Here is a 22250-nt window from a genome sequence, read left to right on the forward strand (position 1 = left end):
ATAAAATATGAGCGTCGCTGAATAGCTCAACCAATGAAAATCTTCCATCTCAAAGGGTCACATGACTTCCTGCTAGAGTCGTGCGCAAGAATCTAAGTGTCGTGTTTAAAAAGGTGAAATACAGAATAAGAAGTCACTGTACAAAGTGTAGAGCCGGGTGCATGAAAGTGCTTACCCGGTCATCTGTGGCGAATGATTGACAGTTACAAAGTTTGAGGTTACTGGACATTAGCATTTCAGGGAACCACCACGCCCAACCACGCAGCCACATGGAGGGGAATTTCGACATGCTAAAACTGAGCAGAGAAAACACAAGGATAAAGGAGTGAAGGAACACGCGATCACGCCAGAGTACAGCATGAATAACTTAATACAAAATTAGCGTCTCTGCTACATGTCCATAATGCATAGCTGAGCTAAATAAGAGACCCTGAGAAATGCACGGACCGAGAACGAGTAAAACTACGGGGCGCTAGAATTCCCGGAGATTTGCGGGTGCGCAACAATAGCCTGTTGAGACTGAGAGGTAGAAGTCACCAGGTGGCATCTTTGGAGGTCAAACCTGAAGCATTAGAGTTTTGGAGACTGACTTAATGACGGCCCAGTGGCCTTTCATAATGAATCTTACCGGCAACTTGATGCGCACCAGTTTGAAAAAAAATTTGTTTTATAGCTCTGAAAAATTCTAGTAACTGGGGCCTCTTTTGTTTGGTCTGAGATGGGCGTGCGCGCCTGTCCCTTTGTTGAGATTAGTAGTCGCTGCGTTTGTGGTCTGGAAGGGTCTACCAGTTTAGTCTCTCCCTCGGTTTTAGTCGGTTTATTGAGTCAAAATTCGTTCTTGTGATTCCACATCATAATTATACGCGCACAGTTGCTTATCTTACTTTATTTCTTCTGTTTCCACCTCCATATTTGTTGATTATGCAATTCGTGAACCTATTCATGCTTAACCTTTCAAAGGCGTTTTTTTTACTACGATATCGGGACTTTATGGAAATGGCTTTGGGTCCGTGTAATACATGATTATGTTAAAGAAAGGTAATTACGACCTTTTCCATTTATTTTGCGTAAACACTAAAGAAAGAACACGCTTGTAACCACCTGTCTTTCTTTCGCCGATTGGGGGTGCACTTCAGCTCAGGGCGGATACGTTGACCGTGCATACAGGGAGGAGGGAGGCAGCAGTACGCTAAATGTGCTTGTATTAGTTGTCATGCTTATACAAACAAAGGGGTCCCAAAGGCCTTATTTTCCGTGGGCTCGTGCCTTATGAACTGCCCTAAGTGACGTTCAGTGGTCCAACTGGCATTTTGTTACTCATGAGGGTGTACTTAGCCACAGAGCCCATGACCTCTATTCTCCTTACCAGTATTGGTTCCTCCAGTCAAGATCCAAGCATCCGTGGACTCAGCTACCTTCACAATACCCTTTCGGAACACCCGCCTTAGCTTAGGTTGCAGGACAAAATCCTTCGCTCCCCCAGTCACTTCAATCAGGAGTTTAGGAAGGGGCAAGTTCCAAATATTAGTGAGGAGGTCCAAGATGTCAGAGGCCTGTGTGTCGTGAGCAACGCGGACATACTACCCGAAAGCAAGATACAAAACAAATTTTGATGGCTTCAGTCTTTATAACCTCTGTTTGGAAAGGTTACTTTTCTTTTCAACCTAACCCAACCCAACAAAACACGTAAGCCTGTTGAATATTTACATAATATACCTTTGCCCGTGTGGAGGTCCAAACCCCTTGGAACTCTACCTCCCCGAAAGCATCGGTGGGGGACCGTCTCGTATATCGCCCATCATCTGGGTCCCAAATCTCGCCCGGCTCGCCTTCCACACACTCAGGGATGTGGTGCTCAAAAACACGACCACACAGGCACCTGCAAAAGAAATCATCCTTTCACGAATCGAGGGCTTCATTGGGCTCACAAGTCACCGCGTTGCACCTTTCCCCATTTCTTATCACTGATTAAAAGTTTACCAAATTCCTCCCAAGTAAACTGTGTTGTTATAAAGAACCTAACTGACCATTTCGTGCAGAGTGAGCCCAGTGGGGACAAGAGGCCTCCTGGGAAATTAACATTAAAAAGAAAAAAAAAGAAAGCAGAATCTACAAAAATACAAGACATAAAGAAAATAGGGAAGAGGAGATACAAAATGCCTCAGAACTGACTGAACGCTGTAATGGCTTGTGTGCTACTAAGTACTATCCCCTCCTCGGGATAAATACTGCTTACTTGCATGCCATATGAATAATCTCTGTGAAAAACCAGTCGGAGCAGACCCCCAGCTATGAGGACTGAAATTTGGGAAAGGAGACCGAGATGGGTTGAAGCCTTGATCCCCGTGCTGGCTAGTGCGGAAATCATAATTAGGTCAACTCAACTCCCATGTTATAATGATGTTAAAGAAAAACTCAGTGAAGTTTATACTAAAACTGTCAGTCACAATGCAATACAATTTAGCATTCAAATTGATCCCTACAGGTATACTTTGTGAATATCCTAAGAGATCACTTACACGCCCTGGGATTTCGTACTTGGTACAAATCGGATGCATTCCACTTTCTTGAAAGTCTCTCGGATCATCTCATGACCAGAGCGAACCTAGAGGGGAGTTGTATAGGAATATATTTTTGAAGGAGGAAATTATCAATTAACAGTATTTCATTTACTTGTGTTGATTTTGGCTCCTTTGTTTAAAGCTCTAACTCCAATGTCTCATTTTGATGCACAAATAACAATAATGCTTATGAGTTGAGTGGTTAGAATAATTCCATAAGGTCAAAGATTGAACATTGTTTCATTACACTCGACTTTGCTTGAATGAAAGGAACATAGTTTTATGGAATGGAACATACCTTAATGGAGTGGCACATTCCGTTCATCACTACATGAAATTATTTTTGCATTACTGCGATTCAACGTGAAACATTGTTTAATAAAATGCCCGAATTAATCCGGGAAAACCGTGTATGATCTTTTAGATAACAAACACGAAACAAAACAAAGCGTTTTGTGTTATCGCTCATTTTTCGGCGTTGATTGAAAGGATGCTGTACGCAATACAAGCAAATTTTCAAAATATATTTTGAAATGGAATATCAACTTTGTTACATTTACCTTTACGTCTGCGTTTTAAGCACTAGACCTCTAAACTGCAAAGAGTTCATTTGAAAGGGGTTATGACACAAACAAATATAACACAATATGACAAATGCACCTTTGGACAGCTTGTGGTCCATTGACGTATTCAGCGAATAGATATTTTAGATTTTTATATTCTATTTTGGTGTTTTCAGGAATTAAAAGTGCCATTACTTTCTAAATAGTATTATCACCTAAATTTTCACGGATGAAGAAAACTTGGACTGTCATTTTCAGAAACAAAATCCATTTTCATCCCGCCTTGACCCCAAACCATGGATACGCCACTATCGTGGTCAAATGAAATTACCTTCTAGAAATGGTCTATTTAGTTTTGAGTTCATAATTTGTAGAAGCAGAAGAGAAAAATCGTGGGCCATAACATAATCATGTTCTTGCCTGAATTAATACCACGTTATAGACGTTAAAAAGTCACTTTGTGGACACTGAAACAGAAAAGATTTGTGTCATTAGGCCACACTTGTTACCATTTCCAACAGAGCTCTGTAGAGGCAATGTTGGGAGGTGCACTAAACAATAAAACAGCAGTTGGTAAACAAAGAGAAAAATTGTGGAATTTCAATATGATTCAAAGGGCTCGGTAAAATATTCACAAAACAAAATATTCACATGTAGATTTTCACGTAGTGTTCCTTTACATGGCAAGACAAATCCCATCAATCAACAGTGTCCTGTTGTAACATCAACGAACAGCTCAAGCTTGCATGCTGCATACTTTCCCCCTTAACCGGAACAGGGGCATTTCCAAAAATTAATCCGCATCCTGTCATACGGCACGCTGACTAATTTTTTACACGGCGGGCTTGCTCTGTCGAAATTCAGCTTCCAGAGCATTCGCAGATTATTCGTATTTCAATAGAGCCATTTAGAGTCACTGACTGACAAAACTTAGAAAGTACGCCAGCAGCGTGTGCAGCAATGTCCCTGCAGCCGTAGACAACAACCGTAAAGTTCTCAATTTTTTTTGCAAGAGAATATAGCTTCTTACACTTTTAACAATCTTTAAGCCTGTTCCCTGTTTTATTACAGAGGAACTAGCTAAAAATACACTTTCCAATCTCTCAATAAGCTTACATGCCAAGTTCAACCGTAAATAGCTTATAATGATCTTCAAAGGTCCACACAATGAATTTCCTTTGATGCACTTTTTGTGCAACTTAAAAAAAAATTTAATGTGAGAGAAAAATATTTGATATCTTTTTTGATTCAGATGTATTAAAGTCTCACTTTTTTTAAACATTCCAAATTGACTCTACTTTCAGGACAACTGAGGGTGCTGTCGCTGTGATGTCATTTGGGGAAGACGGTGCACAGGTCTGGTTTTCGTTTCAACTTGTGAACGCAAAATCACACTCGTTACTGGAAACGTTTCCTAAAGACATATATTACATTATGTATTTTTTGGCGTATATTGTCATATACTTGCGGAACAATAATATTCGTCAGAGAAACATACATTTAAGTTAGCAGAATATAGATATTCTCGGCAGTTTTTGAGCACAAAGCGAATGTTGGAACGACAAAACAGTCTTGGTTATGAATATAGGAATTCGCACTAGCATGAAACCAAAAAGTTGCCGAATTATATTCTAAAACAGCAACACAAAAAACAGGAAAAAATAAGCTTGAGTTGAATGAAGCACAAATTTAAGATACATTTAAAATCAAGTTTTAAGGACCAGTCCATACTTTCGCATGCTGCTCTTCACCACCTTGACACGATTAAGACTATAGAATAACGCGCAGAATGGCCCTTGAGATTAACGTTCTTGTACGCATATAATTGTGGCTGGATAGAGATAGGTGAAGAACACCGCACTTAACAGTTTCGCAAAACGTCTCATCATGAAGCAGTTGCTTTCACCATCATGCTATCTAACTGGCGAAATTATTTATTTCGTGTCTTCTACTGGGTTCGGCAGCTACAAAGTAGTGATTGCTTGCATGGTACAAGAAACACAGAGCAAGTTTGTTCTCTAATGTTTTCTCGTTAATGTCTACACGTTCTTGATACTGTTGCCAGCCTATCCTTAGTTTTACCTTCAGGTCTTCCTGTATGATACTGACTGAACGCTCGGTTCGAAACTCTTCTGTCGGAGCAGTCATCTTATGAAGGAATTTACAGCATGAGTTGGGTACAGAGATTGGTGTCAGAAAACGTCTCTACGAAAAGGCATCAAACAGCAGTATAGATTTGTCCACTCGCAGTTGCATGATACCGTCAAATATTGACTGATTTCAAAACTAAAATGAAACTTTTTATAAGACTCCTTTCCCATCGACTTCACCGCTTAGTAGCTACCCGATGCAGCAGCAGGACATATCATGTCCCATCAAGTCCATGACGTGTTCTCGGGTCTTCCTGCCGGCAACTAAGGCCAATTACACACAGTGTTGCAAACTTGGAGGCCCACAAGCACTAAAGGGTTAAACCGGGGTAAAATTATTTAAAGGAATGACCTCAAACCTTAATAAAACCCCGAGGTCATGAAAAGTTCCCCTGCTGAAAGTGTTTCACCTCGGCTTGCGTATCCACGCCAGTGAGTAATTTCTTTGTAGCAACTTGAAATGACTTACTGCTTCAAGAATACTTGGAAGTCCTTAAGGTTTTCTGTCTGGTTTATACATGTGCGATCAGGTTCTAGAGGTCAAAGGATATCGATTTTGCGCTGAAAATTCTCCAAAGAAATTTGCAGAATTCTTGAGGTATTACAGCAGAAAGACTTGCATTTTCTCTGGCCTGGTTTGCTGGATATCGAGTATTATTGCTTGGAAAAATTTTGTAGTAACTGCGATGTTTCATGCGAGATTTGAAACAACTTACTGGTAATGATTATGAAGACGCCTGAAGAGACAGAAGATAACATAAAAATATATACTGGTAGCACTTTTCCTCAAACTACCAGGAGAATATTGTCTTGAAAGGTCTAAAGTCGAATGTTGTCAAAGCATAACCGTATACGCAATAAAGTTTACTTTAAAAGGACTTTTTTGATGTACTTTGATAAAACATGTACTTATACCTCTACCCGTATTACTGCCAATCTTATTTTTTTGCTTCTGGAGAATAACACTTCCGAACGTGACGGTCCATTATTGTATTGATGTGCAGACAGCTTTCGACACTGAAGTTACCACTCCACAGTGGTAAGTAGGGGCAGTGCTATAGTTTATGTCTTAAATAACTTCATATTCTGTAGGCCAGAAGTATAGATTGTTGTTGTTCAGATACACAAATTGAAATACACGTAAACTGCGAAGTTATAAAGGAAATTTTCACTTAGCGGTTATAACTGATAGTACTGACTCGGGTTTCTCCTCAAGTAAATATCAAAGTAGTTCCCACTTTCAGAAATTGGTACCACTATATCAATAAATGTTTTGCCAGTGTGTCATCGTGTTGTAAAATTAGAGGGCATATTTTATACAATGAAAAGTGTTCAGATTTGCAAACAAACAGAAATTGGCTAAAGTAGTATGGGCTTCTTGAATATATAAAACAGTATCAGCAGTAACGAGGAGAAATGGTGGGCCGACGCCAAACCCAAATTCATTGGCACCATGCACGCGGCGCCTTGTATAGTACAGACGAATCCGGTGATCAACGTCGCTAGTCGTCTGCAGTGGGCCCCTTTAATGGCAGTAATGTTGTGACAACTATATTGTACGAAGTCACTGTTGCTTCGTACAAATCTCTATACCTATCTTCATTGAAGGGGCAATCAGGAATGTCCAATGAAACGTCAGTGGATTTGTCTTTACATGCATTTGCAGAATATCTGCACACAGCATGATACGAACGTCGTTTCTAAAATGAATTCTTTAGTTTACCATGGTTTACTACGCACGACACATATTTTCGCCTCACAACTTTAGGACGCAACTGTACGACCCAACGGCACGACGACTCCCCCGCATTGTGAGGTCGCACCGTACTGTTGCCTTCTTGCCATTACGTTTGCATACACAGGACGCGTTATTTGGTGTGTGGTGTCGTGCCATTGCCAGTCTCGTCGTGCGGTCTGATTGTCCTTTTCAGCTTACATATTTTTCTGCCTAGACGTCGCTCGTTCCGTAGCCCGTCTCGTCGCACCGTCGTACATCGTCTCGCGTGGTACGTCGCCTAAAGCACGACGGACAAACGACGCGAAGCACGACGCCATGCGTTGTGTGCTGTCACCCCGTTGGCCCCATAGAGGGCCTTTACTTCTTTCAGCTCTGTCCCTCATGCTTGCGAAACAAGTTCATTCGTTTTGAAGGTACTCAGAACGGTAATTTACGTCTCAGCCAAAGAAAAGTGTACGTGCCCTTTTATCGGTTTATGGGCCCTTCTAATCGTACTAGCTCTATTGCCCATACCACCTTCTCACTATTTCACGTACATCTGGTAAAGTTGAGTGAATGGACTGGGCCTACAAGTATATCAAGAAGTTTCCAACGCTCTAGCAGTTCTTTGAAGCTATATCAGTCTATACTGTGCACACAAATAAAGCTAAGAGTTCACGATGGTGTACGTTTCAATTATCTTCCCAAAATTGTAATTCTACGTTTAACTTAAAACTCCATACATGTGATAAACACTAGTCAAACGTTTACAAAAGATCCCTGTACAAAGGTTACAAAGCTCTTAGTCTTACAGAGGCTTCCAAATTCTTTCCTTCAATTGCTTTCAAGAGATTAACCTAGGAGAAAGATGCAGAGGTTGAAAAAAATTTTTCCTCCACGGTCCATTCCATCACTCAAATCAAGAAAAAACGAGCAATGCCCTGCGTTGACATCCCATTATTACAGCCTAAATGCCCGAAAACAACAGAGGGCGCTATAATGCTTTCACAGGATTGATCTTAGCACTAACAAAAAGCTTTGCTTGTCGTGCTCCACCCATCGTTACCGCGCAATATTAGCTTTGCCGTTGTTTTAATCATAATCAATGGAAGAAGACCCCAATCCCAACTTTTTGATCGGTACAAAATCAAACTTAACTTTAAAAATAGTGCTGGATCTCTTTTTCGAAGCACATTTACGTGTACGTGATGTGTTTTGTGGCAAAACAGGAAGGAAACTGACATAACGTATGTGCAGCTCCATCAACTAATTAACTGCAGCGAGTCCTCACAGCATTTAATTGTACTGTACATACTGCTTTTAGTCGGTTTAGTTAATGGCCGATGTGGCTATAATGTTTTTTCCTCGCTTTGTCAGTACTTTTGAAAATAAGCATACCTCAAAAGTAACCAAAGAAACATTGCTCAAGGGACGATCATCAAACATAATAGGCTACATAATGAGAAGTAATCAAAGCAAGCCCCACCATGCTTGGACTGTTTGTTGTCCGTAACCACAAGCAAGGAAATTATCAACAAAAATGTTTCTTCAAATGAAACCCTTACAATACGTGGCAAGATTTTGTCTACACATGAGCATGTAATTCAATACGGGCGATTCACAATAGTGCGCTTCGAAGAGTTTGCAACGCGTTGGGCAATCACACCGCGCGAAATCTGTTGACCCTTTCCAAACGCACATTTGGTCGACAGATTTCGCTCATCTTGAAAGGCCAACACGTTGCAAACTCTTGGAGGTGCACTACTCTGAATCACCCGTATTGTGCTTCAGTGACGTAGCACTCACGTGAAAACTCGGAACGCCAGAAAATACAGTCACTCCTAAAGTATTTAAAATAGAACGCAAGATTAAGAAGGATTGCGTAAGATAAACACTATATGTGCACCAGGAATGCAAGGAAATAATAAGACTTTAAAGCCAGGTATGGGTGTTGCTCTGTCACATCATCTATGCAGAGAAAATAATGCTTCGTGAAGAAGAGGCAACGCTGAGGGCCAAACTGGCATTTGAGGAAGAAAAAAGGACGCCTCATGATACCACAGCTGGAGGAGGAAAGGGAAGGGTTGGATGCAGAAAAGGCATCACCAATTGGTCAACTTGACAGAGAAGAAAGGTTTGAGCAGTCGCAGTTAAGGAGGAAATTGTAGAGAAGCGAGCTCCACTTAAAATGTTTTAAGTAATTGAAAATGAGGAACTTGGCTTGACAGAACAAGACTTGTCTTTAGTCCCACCAGCAAGCAAAGAGGAAGGCCTAAAGAAGTTCTTTGGGTTCCAGGAATATTTTCCTCAATGATCCCCCAGTTGCTGCCCAACGCCCACACAAGAAGTTCTAGCATTGCTGCATTCTTCTCCACAGAGGGTGCCAGTATTTGATATTTCATCACATGTTCCTGTTGCTGATGGTGCCAGAGTTCAAAGCAGTTTCCCCCAAGATTTCAGTCATAAAGAGGAACAGAAAAGTGACTGTGATAGAGTTGCATGTTCCCTCCAGAAATATGTGTCATTGTTGGCAGAGGAAAAGTTTATGGGGAGTGTAAAGTTCCTGTAGTAGAGACCATACATCAGCGTACAAGAGAAGGAAGAAGAAGGGACAGAGATTCTCAAGAGTATTCAACGACAGCACTTCAAGAATGAAATCCAAGCTTACCACCTACTGGGGAAAACTAGAGAGTTCACAAGCCTAGAGTCGGAGAGAATTCGTAACTTGGTCATTAAGAAGTCAAGTTCCCTGTACAGGTTGGATCCTTTCCTGGATAAGAAAGGCGTACTCTTTGTTGGGGGACGTATAGATAGAGCCAGAGTGTCGACCAGTTAAAACATCCAGCCATCTTACCGCGGAAAAACCACATCACAAAATCAGTGGTGAGACCCTACCATGAGAAAGTGCATCACATGGTACGAGGCATAACACACAATTAGATTCGCCAAGGAGGTTACTGGGTGATAAAAGGATCATCCGATGAGTCAAATTACAACTCCAAATATGTGGCTTGCCGAAGGTTGCGTGGATCACTTCAGCAACAGAAGATGCCTGATTCGCCAGAAGATCAACTGGAGCCAGCATCCCCATTTTCCTACTCCGCGGTGGACTATTTTGGTCCATTCTTGGTTAGAGAGCACTTGAAGTGAAGTGCTACTGCGTGTTGTTCACCTTTGTGGCTTCCATGGCTGTTCATCTGGAGATTCCCTAGAGGTAAGCTCTTTTATCAATGCACTTTGCAGATTTCAAAGCAGGAGAGGTCCTGTGCGTCTGCTTCGTTCCGACCAAAGCACTACCTTTATTGGTGCTTGGAATGAGTTAAGAGAAGCACTGGCTGAGATGAAGCAGGACCGAGTCCAAGAATACTTTCTCGAGAGTAATTGCGACTGGATTCCTTTCAAGCTGAACACACCACATGCTAGTCACATGGGAGGTGCGGGGGAGAGACAGATTGGCACAGTTCGCCGCAGGTAAGAGGGTCTTCTCCTTCGAACCACAACACAACGTGAGGATGAATGCTTCTGGACCTTTTTGACTGAGGTAAAAGGTATCATCAATGCCCATCCTCTCACGACAGACTACCTTTGCTCACCAGAGGCACCAGAGCCGTTGACACCCAGTCTCTTGACCATAAAGCCCAAAGTGGTTCTGCCTCGACCTGGAAAGTTACAAAAAAGAGAAGGACGAGTTAGGTCTGTAAAGCTTTTGAAGGCTGACGGTTCCCAAGACACCCTCGGAAGGTGGCGACATGCTCCGTCACTCCTTGACAGGCCAGAACCAAGTCCTGCTGGTGCCTGCAGAGTTACCTGAAGCTCAAGAGACTAAAGAAGTTCCCACCTATAAGCCAAACCGAAGAGTTCTCACTAGAAGATCCCGATGATGTTGCTGTCAGTGGATGTACATTTAATTAACTATTATTGTTATTCTAGTTAATGTACTGTAGGTACAGTTGTGCTCAAAATTATTCATACCCTTTGGAAAATAACATACTTTTCTAAATTCTTCATTCGTAAAAGCTATTATTTTGGTACTTCCACTATATATTTTGTCTATTTCTTGCAATGCACAAACCCACATGTGTGTTGGCTAAACCCTATTTGCATACTAATAGATAAGGCCCGGGTTTCTTTTTTGCTCCCAGGTCAAAATTATTCATACCCCGGGTGTACATAGTCCAAAGTCTCTTCTTAATAGTCAATACCTTTGTTCTTGATGACTGCCTCAAGACGGTTCCTATAAATGTCCACAAGCTTGGGATCTCGAATGTAGAACTCTTCTCTCTGCCCTTTGCTTCTAATAAATTGCTGGGAGCATGGCTTCGACCATGCCCCTAAGTGTGGAAGAGTGTCAATGCTAGAAAACCCTAGTGAGTAATTATCATTGTGTAAATAAATCACATGTTCTTTGGTCGTAGAAAATGTCAGATTTACGGGGCTTAACGTGGTGACTGTTCTGTATTATAAATTGTAACGTGCCATAATGTATTGGTCAACTTGTCGTGTTAGCCAAGTGGTACTGTTAGCCTTTGACCATCACATCCATTGTATTATTATTTAGAGTGCTGTCTAGCCATTGTACTACACCCACTGTTTTCAAAGCTCCAGATAAGATGGAGAAAAAAGCTGGAGGAGGAGGACCTCGAGTTGGCTAAGCTGAATAAGAGGAGTAGCGTATCTTGAAAGTGAAAGAAAGACTGACAAGACAGTTTGAGCTCGGGAAACACTCCAAAGACGCTGAACTGAATCTAGCCCAAGGTAGAAAAGCATCTGACATTATTCAAACCAGCAATGATCAATTAACAGGTTTTGATTCTCCACCACTGATTCCAGCCATAGCGCTTGGTACACAGGTTATATCTGATGTTTGTTGCTCGCAATAGTAATGCTGCTCTGTCCCTGTCCGCTTTTGCTAGCTCTAATCCGAAAATATTGGTGCCTTTGCACACCCAGAAAATTGCAGCAAGTCAGGCACAGCAAACGTGCTACAGTATTTCACCATTTCCTTCTGGGACTACGGTGTGTAGCACCCATTCCTAATGTCACTGTTTGCTCTTCCCCTCCTAATGATACAGGTAAGCATTTCTCAGCACAAGTGACACCGACCATGCCGGCACCGCGTGAACAATAACCCCAAGGACCCTCTTCACCTGCTAATCAAGGGGGCCCTTCCTTCGGTCAGCCAATGGCACCAACTGCTGAACCAGGTATAAATCAGAATCAAATGTTGAGCTCAATGTTGGCAGCACCAGCTGGTGGAATTAGCATGGAAATAACAGTCTTCAATGGTGGAAACCCCCCAGAGTTCCGTTGCTTTGTGGCTATTGTTGAGGGCTGTATCAAACTGCTCGTTCATCCAAGTAAACTACAAAAAATAGTTCATTGTGAGGTCCTAGCTACCTGGACAACCTAGAAAAATTTTTTTGGGTTTGAGCACCATGCCAATCCGTCTACCCATGCATTGTCAACACTGCGTAAGCTGTATGGAGACGTCGATTTTCTCACCCGAAGTAAGGTTGAACATATCACTTCCTAGCCTAAATTGGCCGCCCATGATTCCAAAGGACTTGTGGAATTTGCGTCCGCCGTCTCGGCTTTGGTTATTCAACTTAAGAGTGCCCCTTTACTTCACTGCCTGCGTCCTCTATGGCAGGCTTCCTCATATTCACCAGACTGCCTTTATGAGGGCCATGAGTACCAAAGGTGTGCGTAACATCAATGGGTGGTTACAGGAAAGATCCAGTTGAATGAAGGACTGAAGTCTGACACCTCACCCAGTAATCATGAAAGACGACAAAGCGGTGCTGCTGCTTACCTCATCAAAGCTGAGAACCAAGCAGCCAGTGTTAACAACAAGACAAGTAAAGCGTCTCATAGTTGTGATTCGGGGGGTGTCCAGAGCAACCAAGGAAAAGAAACCTTTCGTGAGCACTGCCTCCATTGTGAAGGGAACATTGGATTTCCCGTTGTGACAAATTAAATAAACTTACTGCAGGCCAGCGAATTAAATGGATAAAGGCAAACCACAGATATCGGAGGTGTGCCCACAAACAACGAGAGGAGCACGAATGCGAGCTACGTAACTTTGACCCCAACTTCTCAGTTTTCTATCGCGATGGCAGTCCTTAGCATCCAAAGGAAGTGAACATGAACTTTTTGCCTGTCATCTTGTACGGCGATCGAACATCGCTCACAACTTATTGTCTGTTGAGTGATGGGTCGAACTTCTCCACGATGCCAATGGTAACTGCCGAAGCCTTGCACCTGAAAGGGACTGCAACAGAGATTACGACGGCTCGAGATGCTTGTAATCTTTGTAGGGGACAGATGATAAATTTTGACATTGCTCCTCTGGGTGATCCAGACTTGAGAATGCATGTGAGCAATGTCTTCCCCTCTCTAATTCTTAGGTTATCTGAGCATTCCGTCTCTGCCCAAGATCTTCAAAGAAGCTGGCAAAATATCCCTTTGCATGACTGTCAAAGGTAAGACCACTTTTTCTGCCTGGAAGCGACTGCCCGGATCTGATGATCCCCAGAGAGAGTATTTTTGGCCCAGAGAGTGCCCCAGTAGCGATCAGAACAAGATTAGGATTGGCATTGAAGGACCGGTCATGCGGCGAGGAGGACAAGGAAAGCTGCACTACCTCTCTAGCAACAAGATTCTGTCCTCCATAAAAAAGTCTGTCGGATGTGGAACATGGATATCCAGATACATGCTGAGAGAAAGCAGGTTACCAGATCAAAGCAGGACCAACGAGTAGGGGACTTACTTGAAGCAAAATCAACCTATGTCAAGATGGGTAATGTGCGCCGAGTGGCGACACAACTTCTGCGGAGGCTGGATAAACCCACATTCTCTTGTCCGGCCAGTGCAGTGCAGCCCTTGTTGAAGAGAAATGAACAGCACCTGTTGAGAGACCCCATTTTGGCATAGATTCATTGTAGCGAAATCCGGGAACTCCAGGAAGGAGGCCTTGTCCGTTCTGTTGTCCACTAAGGGGGCGACTAGGAACCAGAGTCGCAATGGCATACTCCGCATCATGTTGTGCACAAGGATGACAAGCCCCGTCTTGTCTTCAATTCTGCATTTCGCTACGGAGGTGAATCCCCAACGAAAAAGTTTTTCCAGGCCCTACTCTTGGTCATCATTGGTTGGTGTTCTCCTCAGATGCCGAAAACACCCGACGGCCATATGTGGAGACATCAAGGTGATGTTTCATTGCGTCTCAACTTGCGACCGTGGGGCTGGGATGATGAAATTCCTGATGAAGGCGAGGAAGGGATACGGGCCAAGCATTTGAGGTGGAGGGAAGACCTTGCCCAACTGAGAGACATCAGCTTGCCTAGATGCTATACTCCTCTGCACTTCAACCCTGCAACCCGCAGCTACCAGCTGCATGTATTCAATGGTGCGTCAGAAAAGGCCTAGGGGGCGGTAGGGTACCTGCTAGCAATGAATGAAGTCTGTGAAGTCTCAGCTCGATATGTAAAGACTAGATCTCGTTTAGCACCAAAGCGTGTACAAACTATGCCGAAATTGGAACTGATGGCCGCAGTAAGTGGAGCTGAGTTGGTTTAACTCTTGGGGGATGAATTGTCCATGAAAGCCCCCCATACCTGTGAGCAAGCGACAGTACTATTGTTCTCGCTTGGATACAAACAGAGTCCTGTCGCTATAACCGCTTTGTTAGTACTCGAGTTGTTGAAGTTCAACGGCTGACGAATAAAGTCACCTGGCGGTATGTACAGTTGCAAAACAATCCCGCAGATGACCTTACTCGAAGTCTAATCTGCCATTTTTTAAGTGCAGATTAGATTACTGACATAAATTCTAGACTGACATTGCATTAATGATATAGACCATGCTATCTCAAACCATCAGAAGTTCGTGACGGTAGTGACTTCTATCTAAATTTGGGTATCCTGATAGAGCTTATTGTGGTCCCTAGAACATGGTGCTGTTGAGATAGTAATAACCTGTACATGCCAAAGACATGAATGGAGGCGTGGAGGGGGCAATGGGGCCCACCCCTCCCGAAAGGACCCTAACATTTGATTTAAAAGATAATGAAAGAATTGCGAAGATTTGGTCTACTTCATTTTCTTCCTTCAAAAGCGACAAAATGTAGCCTCACCCTCCAAGAAAGGTTATCTAAAAAATATTTCCAATTAAACAAGTTGCCCCCCTCGAAGATTTGGATTTGTTTCCGTCCTGCCTCCCCAAGTAATGAAGTCAAAAGTGGAATACGTCCTTGTGAGATATATGTGCTTAACATAAATCCTCATCAAATCGCCACCATCTACCTTGAATAATCAACCACCTAATGCCTGGGGAAGGGGAACCTTGAATAATCAGAAACCGTAGGCCTATACCACAACTTCATACGGTCCACCAGCAGCAGTGAAAACGTCATAGATTATAATATCAAGTATTCGTAAAGATGATAAATTGCGTAACGTATGCAGTTTAGCTTTCTGTAAAGAAGCGAGTTATTTTTGACTGATATTTTGACTGTTTTCAATAAATGGCGTTTATGCATCCATGGTTAATAAAAAACAGTGCTTACACCTTTTGGGTGTGAAGATCCCTTTATAAATTGAAAACAAAACAAATTTGATCGACCGAATATCTGACCTGTGACACGGTCAGTAGTTAAAAAGAGACAATATTTGTTTTTGTAACAGTCGAGGCAGTCTTAATTCGGTAGTGGCCTTTTCGTTTAACGTTCAAGCTTTTTTAAACAAGCGTATTCAAGGAGGAACACCTTTATTTGCATGATCTCTTGCAAAATATAAATAGAACCTAAATCAACAACGACCTCCTGCGTGTTAAAGGGCTTTATTCCGCGAAAGATGATTGTGGCTGAGACATGTATTGGAATTACGTTTACAACTTATTTTACTACTTACTCAACCGGGATCATTTCTGTTGACCCGACCCATGAGTAATCAGGTGGATGGGGTTCACACGCCGCCCCATTGATTCTAATAAGGCGAATATCGTTCTACTTTATTTCTCTTCCCTCCAAACGCGTGTTAAGACCCCCTAAATGTAGTATCTCTCCAGGCTACAAAAGGTATCATGAAAATAATTCCAAACTTTTGCTCCCTCAAAGAAGGAACCCCCCAGATTTGGTCTAGATCCGCCCTTGGTTGTAGCTCGCAGATAACGTTACATTCGATCCTACCCGGACCGACATTATTTTTACAGTTATAATGCGAGTCTGATCCTAATCCGAATCTAATCCAAATCGACGTTGCGATGTCAGATTCGGGCCGGAAGTGCACATCTTCATAGGACAGTCACTCAACGCATTCATACCTGCTCTGACGTCAGATCCAGCATTTCCATGTTTCCATCGGCCATGTCATATCCAGCGGGGTTCAGTCGGATAGTCCGTGGCCGTGGAATCCTATGCGACACGCGGCTGTACATCAATTCAGAGAATGTCGCTTTTTTGGGCCGGGCACTAACCCTCCGTCTCTTGTTCATGGTCGAGGTGATTAGCACGGTGCTACAGCATTAAGCATTAAGGATCAGAACACAGCGTGGTTTTGTATAAGTGTTCATGCTCACGGAACGTACTCAGTGTACCAACTTGCTCGGCGAACGGAGCGCTCATGCAACACTTTTTTTGCTGCAACAAACACCAGTTTGAACTTTGCTCCTTGAAATCGGTACAATGTTGTCATTGTGACTGTATTTGTTTTCCAGTTGCTTCATCCCGTTTCGCAATGACAATGACGGTGTTAAGAGTTATTTCAGTCAAGCAGCTTGTCGCTGCACTTTGACCGTGAGTAACCTCCGGAACAGCCGGAGTGACTGCATATTGTTCCACGGAATACCAGACAATGCTCAAGCATTACAGAGAAGGGATGAAGTGCCCAGAAAATGAATTGAATAAAAAGGGTGGTTCGTGTCTTGAAGGGAAGCCCGCTTAACCTCCTATTGAAGGAACTTGCATGACATAAAGGGAGTTGCATTGGGATTTTTTGAATGTAGGCTACTCGATACTGAAGTCACGGACGTATATAAAAAACCTGGACTTGCAACGCCTTTGTATGAAAAAGAAGCCAACCAGCGGCCATTTTACCGAGCAGAATACAAATGCGTGGGTTGGCTCGCTTCTATTGTCGTCAGGAAGAACAAAGGCGGGCATTGCAAGGAAAACTTTGTATTCGGCTCGGTAAAATGGCCACGAGTGGATTCAATGATCTCTATAAGCTGATTAAGGGCATTGCGAGTCCAGATTTTTATCATACACGTCCGTGACTGAAGTGTGCAAATACACGACGGGAATTCCAGTGAATGTGTATCTGTTCTCAGTGCAAATGATGACCACCAGTTGATGAAAATAAAACGAACAAAAGACACCCAATAAACCTGCGATATCACTTCATCATTGGTTAAAATATTTACATTTATTCAGCCAATGTGGTGAAAGACACAACGAGCCTACTGTTATGCATTAAGAACCTGGTTTTGCCTCCTATGACCTTCAGACCATGAGTTCTGAAATAGTATGTTCGGGGATATAAAAAGATTGCAGAAGAACGAAATTTTATTCGCTTTCAGAATCTGTGGCCTTTGCTCAAGGCCCACTATTGTGATGTATAGGCTCTCAGTCCCTACTGATTCTGTGGGTATGCTGGATTTCCGGAGTTTTCATTACCTCTAAAATTAAACTGATTTTTTTTCATTGTGCTCCCCTTTATGTGTCGTTAGGTGTTCGATCAACAGTGCCTATTCGTTTTAAAGGAGGCTTTGGTTCCATTAAAAATGTACGTACATGTGATTCATTGCATTTACGTATTACTACGGCATCTTAATTAATACAGATGACATTTTCAATTTCATCAGGACTTTGCCTTGATCAATGAATGTACAAGATGACAGAAAAAGCGGCTTTGGTAAAAATTAAAGTTGCTCAGAAATTAAAAAAATTCGGTTAATCAATGATCAAGGTCCTCTTTAATAATATGGTGAATCCAATTACATAAAAAATCGACGTGTCTCTTGGGCGCCCTTCATTTTGATGTTGGACTAACTACCATCCAGTTCCTACACCGCCTTTTGGACTACGAATACTAGGGCTGGTAACGAATAAGGAATTCCGGAGGAATTCTTAGAGATTGATATTAATTTGAAAATTAGCATGTGGATGCTCACACGATGCGATGTGCACTCTGTAAGTTCCTTTGCTAATCATATATTTTCCTCTTTACAACTGAACACGAGTCAAGTATACATTGCTTGTGAATGTGGTTAATGAGCAAGATGTATCGATGATACATTTTAGTTGCCACATGACAAGAAACACTGTGATTAAATGAATTCTGACCAACCTCTTTGCACGGCTTCCGACGATGTAAATTGAATAATGAATAAAGCGTCAATTTTAATTTTTTATTTGGATTTACTTATCGAAACACTACTCGAATCAGAAAATCAAACGACACTTTCTACACGTTTCAAATGCTTATTATGTTAAGGAGACGTCACTTTTAAATGAATGTAACAAGTTTTATACAAAAAAATCATTTGTTTTTAAAAATGAAACTGGCCATCAGCAAACCTGTATTATCCTATTGTACGATTTGAGCATAAAACTTAGAAGACGGAAAAAGTTGTTCGAACAAATTGCGGAGCGCAAATCAATACATTCTAATTTGGTTGCAGTTGGTTTCCCGTCAATACTCGCTCTTGCAGGTTTTCTCTGGGTATTCCGGTTTCCTCTTGCCCCTAAAACTGGACCTTATTCCTAACTCCGTAATGTGATGCTGATTAATAAAGGCTATGAATAAACGTATAATTATTGGCACAAATAGGTGTGGCGAGGGCAGCGCCACTGGTTATTTGTTCCAATTCGAGTTTTGTTACATATTGCAGACCTTGTAAAACCAGAAGATGTTTTTAAGAATGATTATTATGAAGTCTGGTCTGCTCTCTAGTCTGCATCTGTGTGTCAATTGATTAGAAAGTTGTGTGTACGTGCAATACAAATTTTCCCAAGATTTCCCTGGGCTTAAATTTTATAATGCGATTGCTAATTTCGAGGGCTAGTTTTCCTTTTTTTGAAATTGTAATTCACAGTTACGACATTTGAATTCGTTTCTTTTAGACAAATTCGTCTCGTTGGTAAGGGTGCACTGCAAAAGCGAATTCATTTTATGTCATTCACTCAACGAGCTTGGCATTGAACTTATTTTATCTAATTGTTTCGTTTTACTCAGAATTTATATACCATCAAAATGTGCGTGGGGTTCAAAATGCTGGTTACACAACACACCTCGTAAAAAACGCTGGAAATTGTTTTCACAACGCAGGTACCGGGAGAATCGCCCAGTTGTTTGGTAAGAATCCGCAGTGATTCTGTCCAGATATATGGACAAGCTTGACTTGTTTTGTCCAAAAATTTTAGAAAATTTCATTTTCAAAACCATGTTTTTTATTAAGTGTTATGGTCTTTTTGCCCAGCAGCAAAGCGATTCACCGGGCTGCTGGTGCTTGGCAAACAGTATTTGTTCAGTGCAACAAGGAATTAAATAGCAGAAAGGTGGGTTGGCTACTTTTTTGTCAACAGATATTACATAACAAGTGACATGGTCTAATGTTGGGCTGTGTATATACAAACAAATACTTAAAAAAAACCCTGGAAATCTACCCTCCAGTGCTGTGATGGGGCAGAGGCTACGTCCAACAGAAAACGGAAAATGAGCAATATCTACAGCAGAGTAAACAATAATGTGAAATTATCATAGAAAATAATATCGCCCCCCCTTTGTTACATGAACGACATAACTATTTATTGTAGACAAATTTGAACACGAGCAGTTTAATGTCTGATGGAAATTTCTTTTACACAGACAATAGCAAGTGGATCCCTGGGTCGCCTGATAATCAATCAATCCTGCCTCTTCTACTCTGGCGCCGCCCGAACAACATGGCGGCCTCCACCAAGGTAAAAATGGGTGTACTTTGCCTTTTGCGATCGGCCATTTTGAACATTGCGCATTATATTCATCTCGTAAGAATACTGTGCCGACCCTGCCCTTGTTCGAGTGCTTCCCATTGGGCTCTTTGCGCTATTCCTTTGCTTACCCGGCAAGCAGGCAACTAAAAGACTCCGATAGCTCCGCCCACTCAAGGCATAAACAAATGGGTTAATGGCAGAGTTAGAATAGGAGAGGCAAAGACAGAAGATGTTGAAATTATAGAATGAGTCACTGGCATGGCGTCGCTTAGGCTGAAACAAAGCCACCAAATGCATTGCATGGATTGGTCCCCAGCAAACGCCGAATAACACAACAACCAATAACGTCATGCGCGTGATCTTCCATCTGCGTCTTCGCTGCGCCAGTGTAGATGACGACACGACGAGGTACTTACTCCAGACAGTGCGCAGAATCCGACGGTAGCAGAATGCCATGACAATGAACGGCAGCACATACATGATGGACACAGCGTAGAACTCGTAACCTTTTTGTGCGTCCAGGCTAATAAACCTTCTGGCGCAAAAAGTTTCTCCGTCCGTCACGACTGTTTCCATTTCGTAGAACACGGCAACAGGAATGTGTAGTAAAAACGATGCTGTAGTAGAAAGGAGACGAAACAACATTATTTACTGTATTTGTCATCCACCGCGGTGATTATGTTTATCTCTTCTATTGAACATTATTCTGTGGGATACATCACTCAACCAAGGCATTATCAGCCTGGATTACCCATCCATGACTGACAAAGGGTGCCTTCGACTAGCTTCCACAAACTACACGGTTTAACCTCGTTCCCACTGTCTCTCTGGTTTGACACAGCCTACACGACCATGCCCAGACCTGGTCAGAGTCGGCGTATGCCAATTCAACACACCCAAACAGAAAGGCTGATCTGTCAATTGAACAGCGTTGCCGCAAGCGATTTTTATCTACAAGTCGTTAATGGAAGAGAAATCAGCCAATCAAATTGTGTTTTTCCCATTCATGATTATGTACTATAATAATTCAGGGTACAACTTAGCACAACTGCCATGTTTACAGTGCATCACTGTTTCAGCCCACGGTTTGGGTACTACATGTGTACTTGTTGATCTTATTCCCGTCTTGACTGTATATAGCAATTTGATTCATTTATTTTATTACTCCCACAGGCATCCATAAATGTTGTTCCCCGTAGCGCGGACAATTTGAAGAAACACTAGTGGTAACCTAATGGGTACCCACGGACAAATGCAAGCGTCATAGTCTTCACGTCGGCGTATTTGAAGTCAGTAGACAAAAAAAAAACACTATCGCGTTATAGGGGAAAGGACGCGGCCGGGATTTCACCGTCGTGGTTGATTGTGTGAATGTACATGTACATGTACATATGACACAGGACACATGTCCGACCCGATGGCAACTTGAATAAAATACGGGTGCCATCGGCTTGCACCCAGAATATATCATCATGATTGAGACTTTGGAAACTTAAATTTAATTGGTAAATTTTTCTTCCACAGACGACGTTTAGTGCCGAGACAAAAGCACTTGCCGGCCGGCAACAACGGTATCCGCCAGGGGCGTCATGTAGAAAGTCTAGATTTGCAATTCCCTTAAGCCGTGTTTGTTTCATACGGACTTGGATCACGACCAGTGATCCGTTGTTGATTTACAGACTCTAAAGTCGCCTAACTGATGGTCTGAACCAGCGTTAGGATCAATCACTGAGATCCACATCCGTGTGAAATAAACAGGCCCATCATCAGCTGACATAGGTAATTGAATCCACCGGCCGCCATCTTACCGTGTCGAATACAGTGGCAATACAAAGGCTTGCTCACCATTGTTAACCAAATCGAGTGGCAACAAGCTTAAGCATGGTTTCCATATCGACGGAAAGAGACTCACGCAAAATCAACAGACATTTCTCTAGCGTCGGAAACGTTTTGAGTGGATATTTCATGACTAAAATACATCGCCACAAGATCATTGTTCGTCTTTAAGCGTTTTTTAGACTGGAAAATAAATACGTTTATACGGGAGTGACGGGAAATGCCAAACACGGCTGCCTCATTTTACCGCCTGATCTGTCGCCTCTGAAAGGAAATATCCACACAAACAATATGAATTTATTTTGAACTTAAGTCAGGTGTGCCATATTCTTTGAAGGTAATAAAAAGTCAACCTCCGCATCAAATAGTGCTGCAAGCATGTGTCAAGGTTCGGTTCGATTCAGACACGGCTCGGAAATTTTTGGCCGAACTTCGGATCGGTTGGGGTTC

General features: G+C 42.3%; 2 protein-coding genes across 7 annotated transcripts in view; both read right to left on the bottom strand.

The window, feature by feature from the left end:
- The window catches only part of LOC110977258 (transient receptor potential cation channel subfamily M member 3-like), a 66891-nt gene extending 50262 nt beyond the window's left edge, over positions 1-16629 (bottom strand). The window contains exons 1-4 of one of the 4 annotated variants that reach the window (XM_087137435.1): positions 16313-16629; positions 2520-2605; positions 1717-1879; positions 1367-1580 (exon numbers count right to left, since the gene is read on the bottom strand). In XM_087137435.1, the coding sequence (XP_086993561.1) occupies positions 1367-1580; positions 1717-1879; positions 2520-2605; positions 16313-16483 (634 nt within the window). In that variant the 5' untranslated portion in view covers positions 16484-16629. Of the gene's footprint in view, positions 1-1366; positions 1581-1716; positions 1880-2519; positions 2606-5206; positions 6894-16312 lie in introns of those variants that run through there. The other 3 variants (XM_022231218.2, XM_087137436.1, XM_087137439.1) reach the window with 3 other exon arrangements.
- A 2907-nt stretch (positions 16630-19536) lies between these two features.
- Positions 19537-22250, bottom strand: part of LOC110977259 (G protein-coupled receptor 54-like) — a 158087-nt gene continuing 155373 nt past the window's right edge. For all 3 annotated transcript variants that reach the window (XM_087137226.1, XM_022231223.2, XM_087137227.1), the window contains exon 3: positions 19537-20581. In XM_087137226.1, the coding sequence (XP_086993352.1) occupies positions 19911-20581 (671 nt within the window). In that variant the 3' untranslated portion in view covers positions 19537-19910. The remainder of the gene's footprint in view (positions 20582-22250) is intronic.

Source organism: Acanthaster planci, linkage group LG05 (genome assembly GCF_054643075.1).
Source record: "Acanthaster planci isolate LZ-2023a linkage group LG05, COTS_SCS, whole genome shotgun sequence".
Taxonomy (NCBI): Eukaryota; Metazoa; Echinodermata; class Asteroidea; order Valvatida; family Acanthasteridae; genus Acanthaster; species Acanthaster planci.